Source organism: Egretta garzetta, unplaced genomic scaffold (assembly GCF_000687185.1).
Source record: "Egretta garzetta isolate BGI_Z169 unplaced genomic scaffold, ASM68718v1 scaffold20, whole genome shotgun sequence".
Lineage (NCBI taxonomy): Eukaryota > Metazoa > Chordata > Aves > Pelecaniformes > Ardeidae > Egretta > Egretta garzetta.
Genome location: NW_009258388.1, coordinates 1,547,483 through 1,569,303, shown reverse-complemented (window position 1 = coordinate 1,569,303; position 21,821 = coordinate 1,547,483). Strand labels below are relative to the sequence as shown.

Sequence of the window (21,821 nt, the reverse complement as noted above, 5' to 3'; positions counted from 1 at the left end):
ATATTTAGGAAATGAGGTCATCAAAAGGTTTCTTTGTAGTCGTAGGTAATCTTGGCACACTTTATACTTTGTGTGATCTGAGTGTGTGCAGAGCTGTGCTAGAGATTGTGGAACTACAACCTCTGACTTGTGGCTGACCTTTAGACAACTGAATTTTGAAGCAGCATGTATTCTAGAATAGGGAACATCTGCTCTAGCAGCAAAGTTGAGAATGTGATTAGCAAATTTCAGGCTTATTGGGGCCATCTGTGCCAACTCTGAAATCATTCAGAAATCCAGTGTGCAGTTGCTCCTAACTAAACTGCCTTGACTCAAGAAAAGTCACCTAGACTAACTTAACCTGTTCCGGGGAATCTTGACCGAGATTAGATAGAGTTCAGGTGGCTCATGTCAAACATCTTGCCTTACTTTTCCTAGCCAAGACAAGCTGTCGTGAGACCTTTATCAACTCCTTTGCTAAACGAGTTTCTTCACTAACAAAAGCTGCCACGTTTCCAAGAGGAAGCAGTGTTTACCTGAGGGAGTCTTGTAAGAAAATCCAATGTTTTCTAACAATTCTTTAAAAAATTTATTTGAAGTGATGTAAACTGGACTCAGCCAGGTGAAAAGAAACTAACAGGTGGTTCCAACTGGCAACCCAAGATTGCACCTACAACTGCGTGGAATGCTCCGACGCTGGTAAGCAAATACTTGTTTTAAAAGAGCGAGTTCCCTGCAACTCCGATATGCAGGCTGATGTATAACAGAGAAATTGGAAATTGATTTGTAGTTGCAGTAACAGGGTAGTAGAAAATTAAAGAAATGGTCAGTTTGAGGTGTGTACTACTCGGATTTGTTTCTTAGCTGTGCTGTTCTAGTAGTTTGTGATGTGACACCTGCAGGTTTAGTGTTTGACCAGCCTCTCTCATGGCCTTTGTGTTTCACTCAACTGAACTAAAACTGTGAATTCCAGTGGGGGGGGGGCGTGGGGGGCAGGGGACACTTTGCAGTCTAGAACAGTACGAGTGTGAGAAGTCTGTTCTTCAGGTGCGCTGATACGTCAAGTATGCGTACATTATAACTCAGCTTGCTCTGGGGGTGAGAACGGGCCAAGAGATTAATCCTCTTGATACTTGTAGAGGTGTCTGCGCAGCGATGTGGGCTCTAGCTTCCTTAATGTATATAACTATGGCTTTCCCACCCCAATGTGTGCAGTTGTTTTTAATGCATGATGCCAGCCTCATAGTGTCTATCGTAGCAGGTAGGACTGGCAAGGATTTTGGGGTATCGTGTAGAGCAAGGGTTCTTAATTATATGTCAAAAGAAGAAGAGGTTAAGAGTTTATATGAGTAGTTTTCACAATGCTAACAGAACATTTTTGCATGTGAATCCTACTCACCCCTTCACCAATGACCCGCAGAACTGTACCTGGACAGAACAGGTAACAAACCGCCCCCGAGGATTTGTTGTATGTGAGTGTACCTGACTGGGGGAGGTTGAATCCACAGCGTAGTAATACAAGGTTGTGGATTTGGAAAGAGAGAGCTTGTCTCCTTGGATCCACCACCTCTTCCCTGCTGGGTGTCCCTTACCAACTCAGGACATTTATGTAGGGAGGAACACTTGTGGACCTTACCGGAGGATGTGTAGATATCGAAGAAACCGTAACTACTCACCCGCTTTAATGACTGGTGGTTTGAGTTTACTCGTGTGCTTGAATCTGTTTAATAACTCATGTCTTGTATACGCATCTCCTTGTGATAAGTCATTACATGTAACAGCTTTTATTATTTAGAGACTGCTGAGACACTTCCCTTCCTGTGAAACTGTTCTATTGACATAAAAATCTTGAAACAGAAATAAATCGGGGGGAGGGAGGGGGAAGTTTGTTTTCCTCTGCTGGTCTATTTATTGTGGAGTTGCTGCTGCTTGCTAAAGAAATATGCTTTTGAAAATAAGGCTTTCATCTGTGGAAAAAAGGCATATACCAAATAAATGGACTATGCAAAACAATTCCAGACCCAGTAACGGTGACAGTATCACGGGTGTATGTTGTCTCAGTAAATGACTTGAATGACAAGAATGTGTTGGGGTAAACATGTAATGTATTTGTGAACTAAAATGCTATCTGTGTATATTCCGTTGTGTAAGTATTTGCTTCTAATCCAGTGTTATTGCATTATGTAATTGTTCTCCCTGGGAAATACAGAATGGCATGCATTTTCCACAATACGTAAGTGAAACAACCCACAGCCTTTTTGCAATCGACTGGCATGCTGATATTAACCACTGCTGTTGCAGAATCTCATAACCTTCTTGCTATTTACACATTTCTCATTTTTAAAATCTTTGGTGTGCCGAAAAATTGAGCTTTTCCTAGCATACACGAACTTCATAGGTGGTCTGCAGGCTCTTGACTCGAATGATGGCATGGGAAATACCAAGATTATTTTTCCTTGCTTTAAACTGTACCATTTGCTGCCGGAGAGCTGGGGTGTGTGTCTGTGCTGCCTTCAATGCACTTGGTGAATTTTGAATGAAGATTAAAACATTTGTGTTTGAATAACTGCATGAAACCTCATGGGCTTCTGTTATACTTGGCACTTTATCCACGTTTATGGTAGATCTTGATTTTGATTTTTTTTTTAAATTATTTTTATTTATTTATTTTAGTGGGGAGAGACCAATATGTCATTAATGCTCATATAAAAAAAGACAATTCCATGCTGACAGTTTACAAAGGGCAAGCAATAACCCGTGCTTGCTCTCCGAGGAGTGCAGTCCTTCATTTCAAAGGATTTTTTTTTTCTTTATGTCAACAGTGATATTGGTCTTTCCCTGTGTTCTGTTTTTATCGCAGGGTAACTCTGTAATAAAGGATGGTAGGTCCATACTTGAGCACTCAAAAAATAAACGTAGTCAGCATGTTTTTGTGTGTGTAGGTATGGATGCACAAGCAAAACAGATTAAAAAAAAAAGTCATTTTCAGGATAGCTTTGCCAGCCATGTGAAGTACATAGTGCACAGTCTAGATAATTCATAAATGGGGAAATCTGTTCTGATGGCAATTGAAATGCCAGTGACACTGGCCACTATGTATGAAAAGGCAGCTGATACCTTAGAACTGAATTCAGATGCAGCTTTGCTAATGACGTATCTGCGATGTTACAATTTATCTGGATTAATTAATCCAGTACTATTAATATTTTGTCACTTCCCCCTTTTCTGTATCAGTAATCTCCGTGTACCAAGAAATGCATATGGTCTCTGGTCCTCAATAGTAATCCCCACAGCAAGAGCATGAAAATGAGACTGTTTTTTCTTAAAGGAGATACTAACAGGAGGTGGAGCAGATAGACAGCAAGTTACTTGAATATTTATGAGCACCCATTTATAGTCTGAAAAAACCCCTTCTTTTTCCTTGTAACAGTTAATATTAATTTAGAAAGTGGATAATGAAACTGTAGAACAAAGAATGTGGTTAGGATATGAAGAACTGTCTTTAATGTTGCTGTGGTTTAACACCAGACAGCAGCTAAGCCCCATGCAGTCGCTCGCTCCCCCCTGGTGGGATGGGGGAGAGAATTGGAAGGGTAAAAGTGAGAAAACTTGTGGGTTGGGATAAAGACAGTTTAATAGGGAAAGCAAAAGCCGTGCACGCAAGCAAAGCAAAGCAAGGAATTCATTCCCCGCTTCCCATGGGCAGGCAGGGGCTCAGCCATCCCCAGGACAGCAGGGCTCCATCACGCGTAACGGTGACTTGGGAAGACAAACGCCATCACTCTGAACGTCCCCCCCTTCCTTCTTCCCCCAGCTTTATATGCTGAGCATGATGTCATATGGTATGGAACACCCCTTGGGTCAGTTGGGGTCAGCTGTCCCAGCTGTGTCCCCTCCCAATTTCTGGTGCCCCCCTCAGGCTGCTCACTGGTGGGGTGGGGTGAGAAGCAGCAAAGGCCTTGGCTCTGTGTAAGCCCTGCTCAGCGATAGCTAAAACATCCCTGCGTTATTAATGCTATTTCCTGCACAAATCCAAAACACAGCCCCATACCAGCTACTGTGAAGAAAATTAACTCTATCCCAGCCAAACCCAGAACAAGCATATTTTTCTTTCTAAGAGTTATCAGCTGTTTTTTTACATATATATTGCCAAATTGCTTACAGAATGTAGCTTCAACCCAGGTTTTGTGTGTTGACAGTGATCTTACTGTAACTTCCTAAAACTTAACTTCGGGGTAATGTAGATACATCTGCAATGTACTGAGAGGACTTTTAACCTGTTTAATTCACTGTACCAAGTGGGTGAGAGAGAGGGAATGCAGGCTGGATATTCAGGTTAGCGTTGAATTTATATTGGAGCATGGTAGGAGAATCCCCGTAGCGTGTACATCCTGGCTAAAGAGAAGAGAATTCCTGTAACGTCAGCAGAAGCAATGGTAATTTGGTCTTTCAGTCTTTAAAATTCTCTCTTAGGACTCCTTATGTACCATTACTTCTGATTTTGAGAGTGTTTTGAGTATATACTTCATGGGATTAAAGAAATGCTTCTGCTTCATGAATTGTCTCTCTTAAATTCCTGTGTCTCATACAGTGTTCTTTAAACAGGATGCTGAGAGAATGGTAGCTTGCAGTTCAGCTTAGTCAGCCAGAACCCTAACAGGTTCAAAGCAAATACATCGTTATAGATTTGCCAAGATTGCCTAGAAACTTCATCTTAGGTATCATATTCCATCTGAAATAATTTAGGTATACTCTTAGCACAAGACTGCAAATCCTACTTATTCTTTGCTATATTCATCATAAGCTAAGGGCTGCAGTCGACCCTTAAGAGAAAGCAATGTCTTACCAGTGCGCAGCTGATCTCCTCTCCTCTCAGTTCACCACTGTTTCTCACACCAGGCACCACCTGTAATGGCGTATCCTGCCACCACGCCAACGGGCATGATGGGCTACGGGATGGTAAGTGGAGCTCCTGCCACTCAAAGAAGTCAGATGCTGTCTGTCCCTTGATTGCTTATACTTTGGTAGCAGTCGTTTTTCTGAACTGTGTTACTGGAGACTGAATTTCGGCTCCTATTGATGTATTTGTCACCGAATCATTAAGTTCTGGTTTTCTGAACTCCTTCAGTGCTCTTTGTCTGAAATTAAGCCTGCCCTTTCTTTACCTCGCTTAGTTTTTCATAAACTTCTTAAAATTAATACAGTGTCTGTTTTTGGTGGGCTTTATTGGTGTGGAAATAACTGTTTCATGTGAGTATAGCTATGTTCATAACAGGAATGTTTTATTGGTGGAATGAAACCTTCCTTAAATATTTCCTCCCAACCTCAGCAAAAGGTCTCTGTAATGAGTGACGCTACAAAAATGCAAGTTTGTGACGCCGCTGCGTGTTGTGGTGTCAGTTGAGAATTGAATTTCTTAGTTACACACCAGTACTGGAAAGCTCTTGACATAAACCTGACCTTGCTGCTGCTTGTTGCTATGAAAAGTTATTAAAATCGTTGTTCTCATCTCAAATTTTAAAATATTTCTGAAATGATACACCTTAACTCTTCTTCATTAGTATGGTCTTGACATAGCACAGCTGTGCTGGGTGAATAAAAGGGGGGAGAACTTCCTTAGAACAATTATTCTGTTAAATGGCTCACAGATTAGTACAGTCAAAAGAAGCTAGATGTTTCATCATATAATAAAATTAGAGTAAGGGTTTATAACTTGTATATGCCCAGTAAGTGAACTGTAAAAGTGGCCAACTGTGTTCTTGAGGGTCTTAGGGGAGGGTGTCATCTTCCCCATTGCCCATCCGTGAACTCCTGTAGTGTGCTCTGTGCAAAGTCCTTGTGGTTAAACTTTCTTTAGTGTCGACTCAAATGTGATCTACACAACCTTGCACTGATGGTATTGGAAGCATTTTCTGTGTTATTTTGATCCGGCAGCTGGGGAAGGTAACATATTTAGTGTAAAGAAAGTAATCTTGCATGTTTTGTAAAGCAGCTTTCATCGTGGGGTTTAAATGCCAACGTGAAATGGAAATGGGAATTAATGGGAGCCGTGGCTCTGTTACCCTGAGCTGCTGTTACTTGTTCAAAAGCGTGCAACATCTGAGCAGCTGGGCGAGATGGGCCGTTACGGAATGACCAGTAGGCTTTATAACACATCCTGAAAACTGTCCTGGCTCACTCAAGCTTTACTCAGGACACTTACTGTGAGGAATCTCTGGAATGATGTTGACCCGCTTTACAACCCTTGCGTTTAATTTTTCCTAAAAGCAGTGGTAGGTACCATAGTTCCGAGCACGGCCGTTTCGAAGTGGCTGTCTAGTAGCAGGCTTGTCCCTTGGTGAGGGCATACTGGGACTGGCAATTTCTTTGGTACCTTAGCATTCCCTGGCTGCCTCACTGTGCCAGCAGTTATTTTTAACTGTTTTCATAAGGTATTTTCATCAAGGTCAGTTTCTTGAGTGGGTTCACCATGTCATTGCCCAAACAGCTGGTTGGCATGGTAGGGAGGAGTACCAGGATTATTAGTCAAGGAAAAGCAGCTTGGAATGGGGATTGCTTCAGTAGGACTGGTGCTGGGCATCGACCCAAGCCTGAGGGAGTGCCCAAAGCAGCGCCAGAGATGGGTGTCCATGTTAAATAAAACCTGACTCCTCAGACCATTAGTATATGTTAAATTCTTCATCTGGCTCAGCCAGAGCATCAGTAACACTTCAGGCTTTGATTGCATAATGACTTAATTGTACGTTCAGTTCTCAGTTTTCAGTTTCTCTTGAACTCTGTCAGCCGGCATCGACAGCTGTATAACTGTTCTTGTGCTTTCGAGGGCAGCCAGGGAAGTGCTGTCAGCCCTCAGTTTTGGGAGCAAGAGGACCAGCACAGATGCTTGTGCTTGAACAAGTATTTTAGTGTTTCAGAGCTTTGCAGCAAGAGACTAAATGGGCTCCGTTGTTATTGAGAGTATTCCTTGAAAAGGTTCTAATGTTCCTTTCTAGTAACCTTTATTTGCAGAATATTATAGAAAGATCTTATATGATTGATTATATCAAGTATGACCAAAATTTAGCATTTTCCTTCCTCTCCTTAAACACTTGCAACATAGAAAATGCTCTGTGTGATTTGATGTTGTCTGGATTTTTTTTTTTTAGCCATCACAGATGGGAGGCATACCAGTAATGACACAGCCAACTTTAATATACAGTCAGCCAGTCATGAGACCACCAAACCCTTTTGGCCCTGTACCGGGAGCACAGGTGTGTATTCAAAATCATTGGTGCTAGGAACAAACTACAGCTGGGTCAGCTTCTTTAAAAGGATTTTAATGTTTTCTTGTGTTGGACAAAGGTATCGCGCAGGCCCAGCGGTTCATGTAAGGGTTCCTTCCTAGCTGCTCATACCCAGCTTGGCAGAATTAAGTTTGTTTTACAGAAGCAAAGAGGATGGCGTGTGAAGACATTGTTTTTCCTGGGAATGCGACTGAGGTCATCCTCAACACTTCAGTGAAAGGATAGGGATAGTTGATGTCCGCGCAGTTTGCTGAAGATGGCTTCTTCCCCAGAGTTCATGTTCTCTGCTGCTTTACCTCTCAGCAGCTCTGTGGGATTGCACTAGTGCAGCTATTTCTGAAGTGGGTGGTGCTGTTACTTGACCTGTTACAAGTATTGGATTATAAAGTAACCCAGTCTGGCACTAGATGTAAACTTTTTTTTTTTAAGCATTAGCTGCATGCTTATACGGCAGCGTTTTGCAGGGCGCAGACAGGGTGTGTGTAGCCTTTCATGTCTACGACTGTTATAGAGGGGTTTGCAAAGAACCCGTGGTATCAAACCTGGGGGAACTCCAGCCCAACACCTCGTCGTTGGTACTGACCGCTCTCAGTGGGAGCCACCTGGCACGTTCGAGTTGTAACCATTGTGTCTTCTAAAGGTCTTCTGTATTCCTCCGAGGTTTAGCAGAAGACAGTATTTGCAGCAGAGCGAAGGCACTCAGTAGCTACACAAATCTATCCAGCCTTTCCCTGTTAAGGAAGGTGTTATGTTAAATGGAGTGTTCCTTAAATTGCCTGGTTTTCGTGGTATGTCGTGTATGGATTCATTAACCAATGCACTGGAATCAAAGAGTGTGCTGAAGGGTCACTCTGAACATTGAGAAGAACTGGCTAGCAACACTGGAGTTAAATACATGGCTTTTATCGTTTGTTTTGCAAAATCCTGTCACTGGGAAGTTTCTACCTGAACTGGCTTTTTTAGCCACCTGAAGACAGTTTTTTGCAGTAGGAAAAACATTAAAAAAAATAGGAGTGACAGGAGATGGACAACCTCAAGCACCTTCATACTATTTTCAGAAAGCGTTGAAGACGGTTGTGTTTGAACTGTAGTTAGAGGCAGAGCCAAGTTTAGCTGGCAGGTTGGAACTCCAGTATTAACGGTGTGGTTTTACGTACCAGTCAAATGTTTCTTTGTCAGAGTTCACACTGTACATCATGACTCTTGGAAAACTGTAATGCATCGGGACTGTATTTAGGTCTTGCTATAATGAGCTCTGTCTTTATAGGTGACTCTCTAAAAACATGCACGTATAAATTCTCTTAAGTATATGTTGGTGCGAGTGTGGGTTTGGGACCAGAGTGCGGAGGGAAAAGTGTGGGTTTGGGACCAGAGTGTGGAGGGAAAAGAATTCATCAGAAAGTTGGAAAGGAACAGAGCCTCAAGCCTTTCTCCCATGCCTGAATCTCATCCCTGAAGAGGAGAGGCTGTGCTGTGCGCTGCCAGTGGGCAGTACGGCCATTGTCTTTGCTAAAATAGATTTCTTTTTTTCAATTTTTTTTTTAAAGGCTTCATTTGAAAAGGATGCTGTTGGATTTCTTGAGCTAGAAATGCAGTTTGCAGCTGACTATCTCTTGGACTTCTGAGAGCTGCTTTGCACATTCACTGTCACTGAAGTGATTCAGTACCTTTCACCGTGGGGTTTACACTATTTCAAGGGGAAAAAATGTTTGTGACACTTCTTAAATAGAGAACAAGTTAAAGGATCCTTAAGGATAAGAGGGGTTTTTTTCCTGCAATTCCCAAAATGTCAATTTTGAAATGTCCCTTTAAAAAAAGAAAAAAAAAAAAAAATCTGCCTACCTGCCTAATCCTGTGATAAACAGGTAGGTGGGTCTGAACAGGTAGGCGAGCCTTTCTGCTTCATTTGACATTGCAGGGCTTGGTCTAGGTTGAATCCCAGCTGTCGTAACAGGAGAAGGAGGAATCAGTCACAAGTCAGGTGTGTAGAGCTGTATTTATTGTGCTTATCTGACACCATCTTTGGCTCCTGTGAGAATTCAGTTGATAGAAAACGCATCCTTCGAATTGGCATTTGCTGTGTGACCGGGAGGGGTTTTCCCCGAGACACACAGCCTGTCTTGAGCGCAGTGTTGAGCTTTCAGAGGTCTGACATCAGTAAAGCAACTTAAATGAAACAAAGGCTGCACGCGAGAGCCGCTTCCCCGTTTGCAGCAGAGATGGTGTTTGCTAAGGTGTAGCCACGGAGGGGAATTACAGTATTAGTACACTAAATGCACTGTGTGCTTAGTCTTGAGGCTCTTTGGAGAACGTATCTGTCTGTTTAGGTTTAGTTCATGTTCCTGTTGTGCCAGAAATAGAAAAATAAAGAAATAAAAATGTTTGTTCTTGGGGTAAGTAAACAAATCTTAGAGTGATTAATGGTTGTCTGAAAGGCTCACAGCTCAACCTGCCTACGTCCCACGTGGATCATTAAACATCGTTATGCTAATACAAGTTTTGCCCATGGCGTCATCACGGCCACAAAGTAAAGCGTGTTTAATGCTCGCATGGAAAGCACCGGATCACATCCCTTACCTCTCCTCTGCTGACAGATCTTGGTTGCTGTCTGCAGCGAAGCAGCTTGAAGGTACTTGAAAGCGTAATGAGGGATATGGAGTCATTGCCAAAAAATTATATTGCCAAGTTGTAGGGTGTTGGGAACTCCTCCTGCTTTGTGTATAGAGTGGTAAAATAGGCATCCCACTATTGCCCAGTTTCCTTCTAAGTTAAACTGGTGTTCCCAACTCGATACTCTTAAGGATTTGCTTTCATAAACACACTTCCCTCTAGACATACCTATTTTGTCTCTCTTTTGCGTGTTCTGTTTATGGGTGTGCAGCTTTATCTCGAACTGCTATCAAAAGCAAGGGTAGTTTGGATTTTTTAAGGGCAAAATAATTTGAAACAATTGGGAATGAGACTAGAACAGCTGCTTCTTCGAAAATCTAGGTGCAAAAGATATTCGTAGCTTTAAAGGAAACTGGTGTGTCCCTTTTTTCTTTGGAATTGCTTATCTTGCATTAGGGTCAGTTATGTCCTGCTTGGGAAAGAAAAGAATAGGTTTTTATCATGATAAAATAGCAGGCTTTTCTCACTGCAAATTGTTATATCGTGCTACCCAGACAGTGAGAATGGTCGGAGCTGCGTGGTTAAATTTTAGCTGACGGGGGGAGAGCATGTGCCTGTATGAGTAAGGGGGGGAGGGGAGGCGAGTCAATGTTCTGAAGAAGGTTGAGGAGCAGCCGGAGCGATGGCAGGTGCGGTGCCGTACGGCAAACGCAGAATATTTCGGACAGGACAGGCCTGAATGAGGCGTGGTCAGCTGGAATATGAAGTAGCCGTTGTAAGAGCTGGGTGTCCGTAATGCTTCATCATGAAAATTTTGAAAAAAACCAATTGAGAAATCGCCTTCAAAATCTTTTGTATGCTGATGTCAACAAAATATTGTTAAAATTTCATATTTTGAATGTAGTATGTATATTTCGTCCAGAGGAGGGCCACAAAAATGATCCGAGGGCTGGAGCACCTCTCCTATGAGGACAGGCTGAGAGAGTTGGGGTTGTTCAGCCTGGAGAAGAGAAGGCTGCGGGGAGACCTGATTGCGGCCTTTCAGTACCTAAAGGGGGCCTATAGGAAAGGTGGGGACAATCTTTTTAGCAAGACCTGCTATGGCAGGACAAGGGGTGATGGTTTTGAACTAAAACAGGGTAGAGATTTAGACTAGATCTAAGGAAGAAATTCTTTACAATGAGGGGGGTGAAACACTGGAACAGGTTGCCCAGAGAGGTGGTGGAGGCCCCATCCCTGGAAGCATTCAAGGCCAGGTTGGACGGGGCTCTGAGCAACCTGATCTGGTTAGCGGTGTCCCTGCTCACTGCAGGGGGGTTGGACTAGATGACCTCTAGGGGTCCCTTCCAACCCAAACCATTCTATGATTCTATGAATGCACGACCGCGGTGTTTGTTCGCCACCACCAAAACCGTTACCACGTTGGCTAATACGATGTGGTACAATACTGACAAGCCAGTGGTGGTCAGCCTTGAAGTGTTGCATATTCTGGTCTGATTACCCCCAAAACGACGTAGCTTTAGGAGGGCAAGCAGCTGGGTAGTGAAGACTTTCAGATTTAGCATAGAATAAAGAAATCGCTCTGCCTGCTGCCAGCCTGGGTGTGAACTGTAACGCTGCAGTTGTTAACGTCACTGAATTGTTCAAAAAAAGTAGTAGGGTTGATCACCTGGTGATGTTGAGGAATAGGTAAATGTGCCAGTGAGTAGGTTGGGTTTGTGGAGGGCTTTTTGGGTTTGGATTTGCTTTTTGGTTTGTTTTTGGTTTTGAACTGGAAGAACAGGCTGTATAGTTCAGGACAGACTTATGCCAGAAAGTAGACTTTACAGGTGCTCCTTCTGGCACGTTAATCCTCAAATATGTACCAAACCAGCTTGACGGACTTGTTCAATGAGAAACCAGAATCTGGCTGATGATGGGAATCAGCACAGCGCTCGCCTGCGGGTGGGTGGTTCTGTGCTACTGCGGCTCCGGGGAGTTTGTGTCTGCGGCAGCAGCGAGCAGTGACGCCTCCTGTTGGAGCTGAGCCGGAGCGTCGGGTCCCATCCAGCGCAGTACGTTGCGTCTCAGATCCCCCAGGCGCAGGGCAGTAAGGAGACAACCCCACAGTTCCAGACGTATTGGTGCTGGAGACACTGATGGCCAGCGCTGTTCCTTAGAAACTGCTGAGGTAGGTGCTGGTTTCCAGATGTATTTACAAGTGGCATTCTGGATAGATGCAAAGTAGGCAACTGTCTAACTATACTTTCCACACTTTTTTTTTAGGCCTTCTTTTTAATAATTAGAGGAATCTCGTTAAAATATGTATTTACTGTAAGATACTGCGTCTTGTCTGGATTTGGCTGTGGCAGCCAGGCAGCAGCATTGTAAAGTTCTTTCCCAGTATTTTAAGCTGGACAGGCTTCCTGAAATTCCACCTTTGTTTCTGGTTACACGCTGGTGTTGCACAAATGACGGAGCTCTAAACCTACCGGTCTTCCACACTGCTTTCAAACTGGGACATTATTTTGGACTTGATTTTCAGTTGGAGATTTGCCAACTCAAATTTAACAGGACTTTTAATACGTGACTTCAAACCATTTGACCATGGAGGGGAAGAATGTCTCGTGAAATCAAGCTGCAGCAGGCGTGCCTTGCTGAAGTGGTGACTCTGTTGGGCTTTATCGTTAGGCTGGCTCAAATCCTGGAGAGCGGTGGGGTGTGAGAGCTACGGCTTTCCAAAGGGAAGAACTAGATTTGAAAGGGGAGCTTCTGACATCCTGAAAGTGCTTCCCATTCTGTCTCATGACTCTTCCATAATCTGTTTATGCGGACTGGATCAGAGTGCCCCACTGGGAGTGGGGTTTCGGGAGGCAGATAAAGATTCCAACCCAGATAAGCGAGTACTGATCCTGAAAGAACAATTCCTCCCCACGTGGTTTCTGCGATATACATTAACGTGAAAACTTTAAATTTGCAATGGCAATATTTACACTCTGGGCACTTCTGCAAGCAGTTCCCATAAGCATGTTCCCTGTCACGCGTAGGTTGGCAAGCATTCGGTATTTCCAAAGGAAATACGTCGTCATGCGATGGTTTTTGCAGTGGGTATGAAGTGCAGGTATGCACTGGTGATTAGGGACTCGATCATGAGTAAACCGTTAAAGTGATGGAATCTGAAATGGAGGGAGTTGACTGTTTTATTTGTAACTGCAAAACCACGCAAGCACTGTGAGGGAGGAGGGCAAATAGAATTTAATAAAGCACCACTTATAACTGGGAAAGCACAAAGAAGGAAGAGGAATTAAAAAAAAAAAAAAATTACCAACAGATAGCAGATAGTCCCGCAATTCCAGCCTGCAGATTACTGCAGCAGCTGGAACGCTGACATTACCTACTTGTAAATGATGTGCTTTATATGGCTGAACTGGTAGTGTGGCGCTTCAAATACGCGGCTATAGGATGTGATTTTTGTTAGTATAGATAGTATGGACTGTCGGTCTCAGTCTTCAGTTCTTACCTAAAATGGCAGCAGTTGACAAACTCTCCTCCTGTTTTTTTTTCCAACCCCCAGAATATATCCCGTGTTCTCCTCCTAGGCCCCAAATTGACAATTACCTGTTGTCTGCTCTCCAGCTTCTTCCTGTACACATCCCATTCTGAGAGGAGAAGATGCCGAGAGCTGTTTCTCCCGGAGCTGCCGTGCTCTGGCCGGAGCCCCAGCCCCCTCTCTCCCTGCCCGTACATAGTTTTGCCAGTGATGCGGGGAGAGCGCGAACCTGTTTCACAGGAGTGCCAGGCTTCATGCTTTGTGTCTTCTTTTGAAGAAAACCGCTGTGAAAGTGTGAGGTTATCTGCTTATCTGGCACATGCCAGCTGAAGTTTCCTTTCTGGAGGGTCATGTCCAGCTTGTTTCTGCATTACACTGACCATTGAAGAGGCTTTCTGTTTTCCATATGACCAAACGCCTTGTTTTAATAGTTAATTTCTGCCAAGTTTGCCTCTTAACCTCCCCTTGTCCTTTCATTACACGTTCAGCTTTCATATTCTGTCATTCTGAGACCTTTTTTCTTTTTCTTTCCCTTTCTCTGTCGTCTTTCCTACTAGCTGTCTGCAGCATCCAGCCCTTCCAGTCAGAGTCCTCACAGAGCCTCAGGAAAGGATCCCTTTGCAGAGCTCTCTCTCCAGGATTTCTTGTAGAACAACTTAGGTATTGTTCGTTATTCTGGGGAGATGCTGGTTTTTGTAATATAAAACAAAATTGAAGTTCTAATTCCAGTTTTATTAACGTGACTAGAACTGTTTCTGGAGAAAATAAAACAAGTCATGTTGAGTTGGAAGCACTGTGGAAGTGACTTGGAAACTCGATGTACTTAACTGCAGCGGTTTAAAGGCCCGATAGAGTCATTTTGCTTCAGTCTGTTGGAAATAAAGTTTGAGCGTTCCTTTCTGAAGTGCGGGAGCCAGCACCCAAGGGACTTTGCTGCAGCTGGGGAGGAGGAATTGGGACTCCCTGGCGTTTACCGTTCCATCAGGAAGGTGTTCAGGGCTGGCGGTCAGCAGCAAAGACCCGACTGCCGGCTGTCTGCTGGTGTGCTTCACCCGGTTGCTTGACCAGAGAGCTGGCTTCATGCAGGAGGAGAGGCTTGGTTTCACGTGTGCGAGGGTTCAGTTTGGCACAGATGTGCACTGGAGTTTTTCTGTTCTTTTTTTATCAGTCGGGGCAGGCAGGAATTAAATACTAAAATGAGTGAAAACATGGAAAAAAAATCAAGAACACAGTGTAAAGGAGGAGGAGGAGGCTTCATCGCGCACAGCATCTGCTTTTCTTTGTGTGCTTCCTCTGGTTCAGCATGAAAAGTGACCTTGAGTTCTCTTCATGATGAGGTTGATCTGTGTTACGCTGCCGCTGGTGACAATATTGCACGGATAAGTAGGGCTTTTATTGTTGGACAGACCAGCTTAGTGCAAAGAGGTGTTCCAAAGGCTGGGGCAGTTGGAAAAACATCCTGATGGCTTTTGGTTGTTTTCTGGCCCTGATTTTGTAAAATTTTTGTTTCTGTTCAAAACTTCAGATCTTGGGGTAGCTTGGGCATTTGAAGAATGGAAATTTTTGAAGAAAACACAGTTGTATGGTGAAGTCCTACTTCTGTTGGATGTTAACACGAGGGTTTTTAATCTTTGCAGATTCAGTTTATGTAACTGTGTTAGATGGAAGAGAAAGGAACGTTTCCAAAAGACGTGCTCACCAGTAAACCCCCACTTCCAGGAAAAAATGAACTTCAGTCTCTCAAACTCTCCTCTTCCATTAGACGATGCAGTGAAATGATGAAGACCACAATGAAGGAACCTGGGACAACTCCATGAGAAAACATCAATAAACAATACAAAGCCAAGAATTGCCATGAATTACGACTAAGTTTTTTTTTTTGTTTGTTTGTTTTTGTCCTGGTGACTAACACGTCAATACTGTCAGCTTCTAATAGTATCCATAATCGGTAACAAACGAGGAGAAGCCTTTATTCTGGAAATTGAGATTGGTGTTTGGAAATGCTGTCTGGAACGGAGATGCATCCTTTACCATAACCCACAACAAGACTGGGCAGGGGAGGGTCAATCCTAACTCTTAATTCTGCAGTTACCTTTTCTTCAGTCCTCACCAATGTAGGCACAGCAGTAATGGAAATTAACTTTTTTTAAAAAATTATATATTCAGTTTGCAGTAGACATTCCTTATGTATTATTGTTTGTATTTATTTATGATTATCAATTTAACATTAATATTGTATCAAAAAACCTCCTTATGAAAATGAGTATGGATGTATACAGTATGTCTGATTTTTATCCACAAAGAATGAATCTGATTCAGAACGCTTTTCAGCTGACGTACAGAGCACTAAATATTTTAAAGGTCTGAATCTAATGAATTCTCAGTATATATGGGAATTAGGGAAGAGCTGTAAAATGCATTAATCCTTATAGTCAATTCTGTGCCTAGGATTTTGCAAGGGAACAGTTAACTGACTAGGAGAAGCACTACATTTTTAATTCAGCATTAGTGCATTGGGAAGGAACTTTATTGCTTTGTGCTTGGCATGTCATTATTTTTACATTTGACATTATAAGGCCTTTCCAAAATGAATGTGAGGAATTGCTTTCACTTTAAGACTTTCCTTCTTTTCTGTAAAAAAAGTAAATTTAAAAAAATTGAGGCATTATGTGTTGGGGGGGGGAGCCTTTTCATTTGGCTAGCGCCATGTTTATGATCATGTACCTTTTAAAAGTAAGAAAAAAAAAAAGGGGGGGGGGGGGGGGAGCAGCTTCCCTCCATGTGTCTGGTGGGTATTTAGTTCGCGAAGAATCAAAGTCGCACTGTTGATCGGTGCTTTGTGTAAATACATCGTAACTTCTGGGTGGAGTGGGGCCTTCCGAAGGATCGTCAATGATATGAAAGCAATTCTGTACATGAATTAAGCATACTTGCTGCATTGTCTCTGCAGATTCTATTTTTGTTTAAAATATTAAAATGTATGTTAGCAAAAATGGGTGGATTTTCAAATAAAATGCAGCTTCCACAGAACTTTTGTTACGGTATGAAAGTCTGAGGTGCTTCTTTTCTTTTTTTTTTTTTTTTTTTTTTGCTGCTTTAATCGGGCACTGGTAACTGCTTTGTTTACTTAAGAAGATACCAAATGTATTTCACACGTGCGTACTGTATTTCAGGGAGTGCAGCACTGTGAATCCCTGAGTGACGCGATCTGTGCGCCGTCGTCCCGGTGGTACTGCAGCAGATGCCTTGGTTCCACTCCAATGCGTTGTCTCATTAAGAGCTGGATTCCTTAATAGGGTATTTCACCATCTTCTAGTTTTTCAAAATATCCACGGCAATAATTGGTACTGTTTACAACTGAGCGAGAAGTATAAATACGCCACAATAATTATTTGGGTATCTTCCCTAATCTTCCAGCAGCGGTTAATGCTGGTGAAGGTTTGGAGAGCTTGCTCAGACAGCCGTCGGCATCAGAGGCTAGGTTTTGTCACGGGGAGCTGTAAATTAAACGGAACTTCCCTCTTCTCAACTACCCGAGGCTTGTCCCGAAGGATGTACATCATAAAATGATCAGTAGATTTAAAATGTGTTTCTAAAAGCATGAATTAAGAACCCCTGAACCTGTTACTTTTCGAGTATATAACGGGCGTGCCCAGATCTGGGGAGTTTCCTATACAGCTTACTTAAATCTTTACCTTCCTACAAACGCAGCTTTCAGTGTGGGGCTGCACCATCATGGAACAACTTCTCGGTTTTTGCTTGCACTTGGAATCTCAAAATGTGAGTTGTCTGAATCGGGGGTCAGCTGGAAAAAAGGTGCACATTTGTGTCCCATTAGCTTAATCAGTTGCTACTGGGGCACAGATTGTTCTGAAGCATGGTCCATAGCTTGTGTGGAAGATCAAGGTAGACCTTCCTCCTCCTCCTCCTCCTCCAATGCCCAGTGTGCTGGGTTACGATAAAAACAGACGCCAACCTTGTCATCTTCTCAGGCCCATGATGCTCTCTGCACGGTCCTTTCAGTCTCTTGTTTGGAGGCAGTGGGCGGTGGATAAATCAGCTTGCGTAGATTTTTGATCCCTTGGAACCCCTTTGGGGGGCTGTGGGCCTGAGGTTGCAAGTCATGGAGGTGCCAAAAATCCCCAAACCAACAAAGTACGCCTCTTCTGCCGGGTTCTGACGCTGTTATCCTTTACTGCTCGCTCACAGCAGCTCTGTGTCCTTAACGCAGCCGCTGCGCGGGTTAAGCTTTCTTGTTGGAGGTCTTGCTAATAAACCTTGCTTTTGGTTTGCTCTTCAGAGACAAACGGGCTTGAGAGTTTTCCTGAGGATTATTCTCCCATTTGCTTTGTTTCTAATTATGTTTGCTTTCAGTATTGCTGGGATAACAATTGTAGCTTAATTTAAAAAGCGCAGCTCGTGGACACGTTTCTTTTGAATTACTGGCCGTTTTCAATAACGGGGGGTTGTGAAAACCTGCTTCTCCTCAAAATTGAGAGGAAGAGCAAACTCTGTCTAGGAAAGCTGCCTGCTCCTGGGGAGCCGGGGAGGATGCAGTGCTTGGTTAGAGGGCTGCGGTTCCTTTTACAGCCTTGTGAAGGAAATTAGGGTGTCAGCATCGTCACAATGCTTTTAATTATTTTTTTTTTTAAATCAGAGAATTATATCATGAAAACAACTGGACTTACCTCTTGAGATAATTACTCCTGCCAGAACAAGAGCCTGCACAGCTACTACCTTCATGTGTTTTCTTAAAAGCCCAAATGTAGAATCTTCATCTGAAGACAATTTATTTTGCTGCTACTGCTCTTTGCCACAGCGTACATTTAAATTACTGGTCTTTGTCACAAACTAAACTGAACGGTTAATGTGCAGTAACCTGACACAGACACTACCTCAGGAAATGTTTAAAAATGGTTTCTACGGGACATCGGATGGTCCGTTCATCCAGCTACCGGGGTAAGTCACAGACCCTCCCCGCCGCCAACCCAGCCCTTCAGCAAGGAGGAGGGACAGGGTGAAACCCTGCATCTTTTATTAGACACAAAGTGCCTGTTTTCAGAGCCTGCTGTACATTTTGTAGTGCTGTAAATGAATTGCAACTTGAAGGCCATGACATAATTGAGATCAAGGTTGTGGTAGAAAAATGAGAATTGGGTACCAAAAACCCTGGGAAAGGGAGGAAGTGCTGATGGGAGCAGAAGACTGATGAGATAATGTGAGGGGTTGTGAAGAAAAGTGCCGAATGCAGAAGGAAAACCAGTGTTAATGGGGGCATACGTAAACTAAAGAGCAGCTTTCTCCTTGGCCTGTTGGCAGTCTTCAGACCTGACCTTTGCCACTCGCTCACGCTGCAGCAGAGAGAGCAGAAACAGTCTTGACATCCTTTGCTGAGAGTTGCTCATGTTTTCCATGTTCAAACTGGAGAATGAAGGGACCTGGCTGATCTTGGTCCCAGCTAGAGCAGAATGAGGGAGGAGGAGAGGGCCCTCAGCAGCTTCCCCTGAAGGTGCAAGGTTGCTGCCACCCACTTGGCACCCTTTTGTATCTGAAGGCTGAGGAAATACGATATCCGTTTCACCTGTGGGAGACACCTTGCCTGAGATAACAAATCAGCCTACGATTTGAGTAAAACACATTTCTTACTTCTTTTCTTGCTTCTCTGCTGATGAAATTTCCTGAGGCAAAGATGAAAAAGCCTGAGAACAAACAGCCAACTTCCTTAGAAGTTCTGTTGCAGGAGCTGATGGTGGCACTGAGAATGTGTTGGATGCAAGTGTGTTGCTCTGGATGTCCGGCAGCTGAGGTACACGAGGAGAGCTGAGGCCTCGGCTTCATTTTCATAGCATAGATCGCTGCTTTGTTCGCAGTGGTAGCTGCTGAGCTTCCCCCTGCCGGCTACAGCGATTGCCCAAGTGTTGTTTTTTCTAGAAAAGCATTATTTGATACAATTTTAGCCTCTTGCTGCCCTTTAATTGCTAAAAGTGAGGAAAATATCCAGCACCATGTCAAATCCCAGTTTTCTGTGGCTCAGTGGAGATGTTCTATGGGTCACATATGGGAACGGGTGTTGGCATGTTCTTACCATCTCGCGTCCTAAAACAACACAGCGTTTGCGGTAAGCAGAACGCGAGCTCTGAAGCGTAGCGTTACAGAGAGCCGTCCTTCCTTCTACAGCGGGCTCGGAATCCAGGGGAAAGTCTTTTTTTCAGAGGAACATCCAGCTGCAAAACATCGGCGGCTTAAGACGCTAATACCGTTAGAGCCTCTGTTCCGTGCTTGTCACTACGGTGTAACTTCTCAGTCCATTAGCTTCTGCCTTGACCTTATTTCTGGCAAACTCCTTTCAGCCCACAGAAGCAGAGCGTTTATTATAAACTTCTCCCTCGGAAAGCAGCCAGACAAGAACACATGCTGCAGAACAAGTCTCCTACCCTCGTTTCCCAAAACATGCAGGTCTGAACCTGTGGAAAGATTGCCGTGTTATATAACCTAGCTGCACAGGAGGCTGCAAACCTCTCAAAAATCAGACCAAAAGTGAAGCGACCTGCAGTTCCCCGCAGCTCAGGCTGGGGAGAGACCAGACCTGCGCGGCCAGACGAGAAAGCAATGTAATGCAGTTGCTTGACTGCACAGGGAGATTGCGCAGAGAAGGTTCAAACCAGCAGCGTGCTGAGGTAAACAGGGAGATTGCGCAGAGAAGGTTCAAACCAGCTGAGGTAGGCAGCTCCTTTAATCACGGGAGTGGGTACAGGCTGGCAGCGCACCCCACCCCGCTCCGTTGTGCTTTTTAGGCATTTGATGGATTGATGTTCCTCAGTTCCAGCACATGGACTTAAGTTCTACTAAAGTGGCTTTTATTACTTGGGTGATGCTCATGTTTCTTTAACTTTGAATTTCCAGTGAACGCTTGTGAGGTTTCTTTTTTCCTGTTGAAACCAAGTTTCCCAGAGTTGTGTGCCAGTTAAATACATAACTCCAGCTCAGCCGAGGCTTGGCTTGGATTATAGCTGTGGGGATGCATGGGCACTTCTCTGCATCTTGTAGCCTAACTCGTGTCCTACAGTCATCTTGCGCAACAGAAACACAGTAAAGAAAAGGTATTTCGTAATGCTGGGAATTTAAGGGTGACCCCTGTAAGCTCTGTCCTAATTGGAGTAAGTGGACCCTGACTCCCGTTGTTTAAGTAGGAGTTGGAAGCACTGGCCGTGCTGCCAGAAAGGGGACTGATCAGCCCTCTGTTTTACATGTTGCTCATTTCTGAGAGGTTTGTGCCAGTAAGAAAATTATCAAATCCAGATGCCTCATTTGCTGAAGACCTAGCTTTCTCCATATTAAAGCCTCCCACCGGCCTTAATAGTAATCCTATAGAAATCAAGGGGATTTGGGACACTTGACTAAATATGTTGTGCTGCAGGCTGTTGCTTCTGGCTTGTGCAGGCTCCCTGTGGCCTGTACCCTAATTAGCATGTTTCAGATTTCTTTTTAACTCCCTCTCACCCACAGGCATTTACGGCAAAAGGCTAAATGGTGACTTCAAGAGGCGAAGTTTCTTTTTTCCAAGGTACAAGTTTATGCTGTCCTGCCATATGTCCCACACTTGGTGGCATGCATTAGGGGCGTAAGCGAAGAGAAGCCTAGAGATGGGCCCTGCGTTTACATCGCTAGGGAATGTGAATGCCCTCTGGGGAGCGGTGGGAAGAAGGAGAGGCCTATCTTTAACTGCAAAGCTGCTCAGCATAAGCCATATTCTAATTCTGCGATGAAATGAAAAGCTAAACTAATCCCTGAGCAGAACTAATCTCTCTTTCAAGTAAGCCATTTCACAGGGCTTGCACTTCACTCAAAGAAAGCCAGTGGAGCCAAGGAGGCTTCTGTTGTGCTGAAAACATCACCACCTCGCAAGTACGGATCCCCGTTCTCTCAAGGTTTGGGCGCTAGGAGTCACCTTGGTCTTCGCCGTAACTCAGTTGGGTTACAGCAGGGACATGTCCAAACTCATTTAACTGTTTACTACACGGCAACACAGGTGAGATTCAGTCTGAGATTAAGGCTCCTACCTTTACATGTCTACTTGTGAGCCTGGTTTCTGAGGAGCTGTAGGCAGCAGAGCCCAGAGAACAGTTCAACTCACCTGCAACTCCAGGAGTCACCTGCTGGGCAAGGAATACCTGAGCTGGCTTGAAAAGTGAAAGATGTTTGCACTTAAGTACAGGTACAGGGTAAGATGAGACACTGCATAGATACAAGTTGTTTAAAATGTTTATGTTTTTAAAAAAGCTTATTCCAAACAGCTGATTAAGCTATCAAGGGTTTAAATCAGATTATTCAACACTTCCAAAAGTTTCTAAATAGGAAATACGTAGGTCAGAAAACTACTTGTGCCTGTGGGGAAGTAACTGCATTGCATACTCCTGATA

The 21,821-nt window shown here is 43.8% G+C and overlaps 1 protein-coding gene across 6 annotated transcripts in view; it reads left to right on the top strand.

Annotated features, from left to right (window-relative positions):
• Window positions 1-16,437, top strand: part of PICALM (phosphatidylinositol binding clathrin assembly protein) — a 74,568-nt gene extending 58,131 nt beyond the window's left edge. Inside the window, exons 16-20 of one of the 6 annotated variants that reach the window (XM_035897994.1) lie at window positions 579-678; window positions 2,189-2,212; window positions 4,879-4,938; window positions 7,125-7,229; window positions 15,039-16,437. In XM_035897994.1, the coding sequence (XP_035753887.1) occupies window positions 579-678; window positions 2,189-2,212; window positions 4,879-4,938; window positions 7,125-7,229; window positions 15,039-15,053 (304 nt within the window). In that variant the 3' untranslated portion in view covers window positions 15,054-16,437. Of the gene's footprint in view, window positions 1-417; window positions 540-578; window positions 679-2,188; window positions 2,213-4,878; window positions 4,939-7,124; window positions 7,230-15,038 lie in introns of those variants that run through there. The other 5 variants (XM_009642430.2, XM_035898005.1, XM_035898009.1 and 2 more) reach the window with 5 other exon arrangements.
• Window positions 16,438-21,821: the final 5,384 nt, after the last annotated feature.